The sequence below is a fragment of the Ictalurus furcatus genome, chromosome 12, assembly GCF_023375685.1.
Source record: "Ictalurus furcatus strain D&B chromosome 12, Billie_1.0, whole genome shotgun sequence".
Classification (NCBI taxonomy): Eukaryota; Metazoa; Chordata; class Actinopteri; order Siluriformes; family Ictaluridae; genus Ictalurus; species Ictalurus furcatus.
In genome coordinates, this window is record NC_071266.1 from 24,304,997 (window position 1) to 24,310,996 (window position 6,000).

The following is a 6,000-nucleotide window of genomic DNA, read 5'->3' on the forward strand; positions in this document are numbered from 1 at the left end:
AATGCGTCAAAACTAGGGTTGCAACTAACGATTATTTTCATAATCCATTAGTTGACCGATTATTTTTTCGATTAATCGGATGGGGCGGGGCAAACTTTTAGTATTTTTTTTTTGGATTTATTTAAAAATATAATCCACAAACTAAGTGTTACAAATATAAACTTCAAACTAAAACTTTACACAACTGTTTGTTCAAAACAGAAAAGAACCCAGTAAACACACACACACACACACACACACATACACCCCAGAATATATATTAATTTAGGACTGTAGTTTAATTCTGTGCTTTTTGTGCATCCATAAAAAGTAATGCATGTATGTATCGGTCTCTCTGTATCGCGTCTGCACCGCGCGTGATCAGCAACGTGGCCTCGTTACTAACACATCACTTCCGTTATAATAAACGACAGAATTTACACTGCAAGCGCGCAAATACAGCATATAATGACAATAAACTTAAATTAAACTTATCCTTTGAAGCAGCTTGCACCAGTTTCCCCTGCCCCTTACACACAGTGGAGCATTTTGGACATAAACATAACTTTAACATAACATAACATAAACATAACTTATTATTGACATTATCGATGAGTTGTTGCAGCTCTAGTCAAAACATTAAGTGTTTCATCATAAATAATGAGTGATTTTAAAAATGATTTCACTTTGATAATAATAAAACAGGGTCTAGTGTTCTTCCAAGTCAATGGAATGTGTGTAAAATAACAGACAAACACATTCTGCATAAATAAAACAGTCAGACTTGTTCTTGTCAGTACTGAATAAACCATTTAAACATTTACAGTATCTCTCTCTCTCTCTCTCTCTCTCTCTCTCTCTCTCTCGCTCTCTCTCTCTCTCTTTCTATGTCTCACACACACACACACACAAACACACACACATACACACACACACCACTCATTTCAAGATACACAAAGTATGTCTTGATGTTCATAAACTGAGAGAGTGAAGTGTGTCATTGTGTCTCTGCAGGTTGCGTTATTGTGGTGTCTCGGATGAAGGCTGTGCTGCTCTGGCTTCAGCTCTGAGATCAAACCCCTCACACCTGCGAGAACTGAATCTGTCTGAGAATAAAATAGGAGACTCAGGAGTGAAGTGTCTCTCTGCTCTGAAGAATGATGAACATTACAAACTACAGTCACTGGAGTGAGTAACGATATTTTTTAGATAATAACTGAAACAAAAGAAAAGACTGATTAGCATTATTTTGTACATTAGTATTAGTTTGTACATTTCATTTTTGTTGCAGTAAATATCAGATTATCGGATACTGGGTTCAAATTTCACTATATTCGATTTAATCAGACTTTTTCTAACAATTAGCTTTAATGCTGTTTGGTATTGATTTAAAATTGATGTGAAAGCAGAAGACAGGGAGTCAGACAGAGTCTACAAAATGTCAGCACTGAGTGCATGAGAGTGATTGTAAATGAGCACCTCGTCTCCTTGTGACACCCTGCTATCTCTGACTTCATACTGCTGCTTTTGTCTGAATAAGATGATCTCGGCTTCTCCCTGTTTCTGATCAGCAGCAGATTTTCTTCTCCACTCTCATAAAAGCGAATTAAAATCATCATCTTTTATGCCACACTGCTACAAATATTTTATTTAAGGAGTCACTTGACTCTGACACTTCTTCCAGCACTCCACCTCCACACCGTGTCTTCTGTCATTCCTGTAAAGTTCCCCTCCGCTTGTTCTTAACATCTGCACTTAAATACACGTGTAGAACAAGAGATAAAACACACAGCAGTGATCACTGTTTTAAAAATAAAGCTCTACAGCCTGTGATTGTATAAGAGCAGTGATGTGATGATAAATATCTGCTCATGTTCCTGTTAGATCTTGTGGAAGTTCTCATCTGTTCTAGCTAAATGTTCTAACAAGTGTATTCTATAAGAATGAAGGAATGTTGAATGATTATGAAGAGGAGATAATAATGTTTTCCTTGCAGCAGAGATGATTACATGCTGTTGATCATGAAGTACCACAGTCTAGATTTTGGTTATTAATTCAGATATCTGTCTTTTAGATTTTACTAGACGACACACATCTCTGCACTGAGTAGAACGACCTGTGATCCCTGGACAAAATTTCCTCAATTCCAATGAAAACCTGAGGGATTATTTGGAACAGCAGGTGAAAAACCACACGAACTCCAGCTGGACCCAGTCAGTGGAAGACGGAGTTGAAATGCACTGGAACAGGTTCATGGCATTATTGGGATTCTCACCTGACAGGATTAGCATCTGAGGAGTTTATGTGAAGCATGGGCGTAGCCATGCATTCTTTAGGGGGGGGGGTCGTGTCTCCCCCAATGTTGAGGAATTACCAATCTGTCCCCCCCAATATACAGTACAAAATATTTCTTTTATATCCCCATTTAATGAACCCTGCCAACAGATCTCTCTTTTCTTCATCTATTCTATTTATTTATGTCTATTCCTTTTTAATATATTTCCGTTTGTTAAGGAAAATCAGTGTATGCCCCTCCCTCCAATTCTACATTTGGTTGCGCCTATACTCAATGCAAGTTTGTTGATATATTTTAGTCACTCAGTCTGTAAGAAATGGAGACAGCAGCCAAGAAAAGTAGAAAAGTGCAGCAGAACATGCAAGCTTTTTTTCAGACAGTAAGTAACTAGATACCTAAATAGTAGGTAACCTTGGCTTAGCATAGAAGGCATCATACCATGGCTTGGTTTGTTCTGAAGAACGTCAATTAACTTTTCATCCACACAGTAGGCTAGGCTACCTTCCGTTCCAGTTTTTGACCTTTAACGTTACATTCACTTGCATATCCACCTGCCGAGTTCGTTGTACCCCCCAATGTCTATACCATGGTTATGCCCTTGATGTGAAGAAGCCCCTGGGAGACTCACTACAAGTCACATTTATCACTCTGTCCTTTAGTTGGTATTTAATATAGTGTAGATTTTTTGGTTACAGGATCAGATCTAATCTATTCTTTATTTTCTCTGATATCTGATCCCCATTTCTTTGCTAGTATCAGCTGATCATACCCGGTATGGGATCAGTGCCATCTCTATACTGTCATGATCTCACCCGCAGAGGGCGCTCTGGCGGCGATGTGCACGGAGAGCCAGAGGGCGCGTGTGCACGAACCAGAGCGAGCACATGCTCGCAAGTTGCATATGAACCATGGAGACTTTGTATACAATGGACATATACGTTTGTTTCTGTTTTGTTTCCGCCTTGTTTAGTTATTGGTGGAGCTGCGATGGCGCTTCTCAATTGTTACCAGCTATCAGTGCTTAAGGTAAATGACATAAGTTATTTAAACCCCTCACGTTGCTGCGCACTTCACGTAGTATCAGATGGAAAGAAGTTACATGTGTAACGGTGCCACGCGGTAATGTTTCCATGCCCTGCTCTGGTTTCATGTTTCACACCTTGGTCCTAGTTAATATGTAACTGTGTAAATGTGCTAAGCGGTAGCGTTTCCATGACTTGTTCTAGCTTCGTGTTCCATGCCTTAGTTCTAATTCGATGATAGATGAGTATATAAGTTTGAACGGTGCCACGTGGTAATGTTTCCATGCCCTGTTTAAGTTGCATGTTTCTTGCTTCAGTTCAAGTTTTATGTTTAGACGTTGTTTCCCGTTTTCTTGTACGCTGACTTTAGTTGTCAATAAACACGTGAACCTGCACTTGCTTCCGGTAAAGTCTCGTTACGTAACATATACACTACTTGTAATATTTTGCGTAATTGTGTCAGTCAAATACAGTACATTTTGAAGAAGTGAATATGTTGTATCTTTGTATTAGACTACAACTTGAGAAAGACACACACACGCACACAAAAAATAAAAATAAAAACCTGGAGGGTTTGTTATTACAAAACTTCTGAACAAGTCTGATTTAATTTTTAAATCAGTCAAAACGATGTCAACAATATGTTGTGTATGTCTTTTAAAAGTTGGGTATTCTGGGTATAAACAGATAATATAAATAAATAAATTCAGAAAACACGAATGCTTAATGTCATAAATAATGTGCAAATACATATTAAATGTAAAGAAATATAAATATGATTAGAATGCATTTTTTTCTGTCTGGATGATTTGAGTCTCATTGCAGTTACTGTAGTAATTAAACTCAACATTGCAAAGACAGAAAGATTCTTTTTCTTTGAGTAACACGTAGTTGAGTGTGAACTTTTATTGTTGCTGGTATGTTTGCTTTTTAAAAAAAAAATTATTTAAATGATACAGACTTCCTTTTTTCTGATCATACTAACACATTTTTATCAGTAGGAAAAAAATCTTTGGGAAAGTCAGGTTATTACAGCTCTAGAGCTAAAGCTCTAGATGATGTAAGGCAGTGGTTTTCAAAGTTGGGGGCCGCAACAATTTGGTAGTGAAAAATAATTAAATGTATGATTTCTCTTTCTCAATCTGACAACCACACACACACACACACACACACACACACACACACACACACACACACACACACGCACACACACAATCAATTCCTAATGTAATGATGTAAGATGTAATTATTAATAAAAAAAAGGGGGGATATATACAGAAGTCTGTATTTTTAATGTGTTTTAAAGACATCTTGCAAAATGGGGGCCTCGGTCAAATGTTAATGCCATTTGGGAGGCCTTGCCGTGGAAAAGTTTGGGAACCCCTGATGTAAGGTGTTAATTTTCGATGCACTTCTGCCCCCTAGTGGTAAAGAACACCCTTTATATGACAGTTCATTTATACACTCAGTTTAACAATAATGTATAGTTTTATTATTTAAATATTTATACACTCATCGTCGTATTGATTAGGAACAATCATACACCTTCACATTCGTGCAATTATCCAATCACGTGTCAGCAGAACAAAGCATAAAATCATGCAGATGCAGGTCAAGAGCTTCTGTTAATGTTCACATCAAACATCAGAATGAAGAAAAATCTGATCTCATTGAATTTATAATACTTTTATACAAATAGTGATAAATTAATTTAATGGAACTGGGTTATGCAGTGGCACACACACACACACACACACACACACCATTTCAATGACAAATTCAACTGCACTAACGTTTGAAAATTTGTGAGTTTTTACGAATCTTCAAAATGAAGATCCTCCTCATCGTCACCTTCTACCTGATCTCAGGTCAGTTATTCTACTTCAGGTCAGGTACTGTACTCATATGATACTGTAAGTGTATATATTATATATTTTATATGAATGCACTGATAACATTTCACTTGCATATCCTATTATACATCACGCTGCACAAAGTAACAACATTGTTAATAAGTTTATGTGCTGAATTTTAGTAGTGAGAGAATTTGGAGGGGTTTATCGTCAGAACATGGCCGCAGAGGGAGAGTAATTGACAAATCATTCATCATTCTCAAGAATAAGAAAACAGAATGTGCATAGCTTGTGGAGAACTGTCTTATTTTTGCTTCATAGAGAATCGTATTGAGTCAATATAATGTTCCGTTTCTTTCCTGAAAGATATAACAAAGGGTTTAGGGTTTTGTTTTTTTACTGGAAAACTTTTTGCCATTTAAAGAATAAAATGTATTATATAAACCTGACTGCGCATGTCTCTACAGTTCTCCAAAAGACCAAATAATAAATGTTTCCATGACAACATAAATTGGCCATCAACATGCTTTGTAATAAAATCACAAACATTTTGCCAAAACGGTCTTACAAATGGGCAGAGTGCCAAAACAAATGCACCACCAGTACACTACAGTCTGGGAGGTCAGTTTTTGACTGCCTCGCATGCCTTAAGGCGGTGGTCACCAACCCTGTCCTTGGAGATCTACCTTCCTGAAGACCTAATTAATTAATTAATTAATTAATTAATTAATTAGTGAACATTAGATCAGAATTTCATTTCCTGACATTTAGATCTAATCTGGTATAATCAGGAAAATAATCAGCGACAGGTTGATTTTATGTAAAGAGGACAGGTTGATTGTTTTTCTAT

At 36.9% G+C, this 6,000-nt stretch overlaps 1 protein-coding gene across 4 annotated transcripts in view; it reads left to right on the forward strand.

Annotated features, from left to right (window-relative positions):
- The window catches only part of LOC128616071 (NACHT, LRR and PYD domains-containing protein 12-like), a 28,667-nt gene extending 24,512 nt beyond the window's left edge, over positions 1-4,155 (forward strand). For all 4 annotated transcript variants that reach the window (XM_053638566.1, XM_053638563.1, XM_053638564.1 and 1 more), the window contains 2 exons: positions 994-1,167; positions 2,054-4,155. In XM_053638566.1, the coding sequence (XP_053494541.1) occupies positions 994-1,167; positions 2,054-2,063 (184 nt within the window). In that variant the 3' untranslated portion in view covers positions 2,064-4,155. The remainder of the gene's footprint in view (positions 1-993; positions 1,168-2,053) is intronic.
- The last annotated feature ends 1,845 nt before the right edge of the window (positions 4,156-6,000 follow it).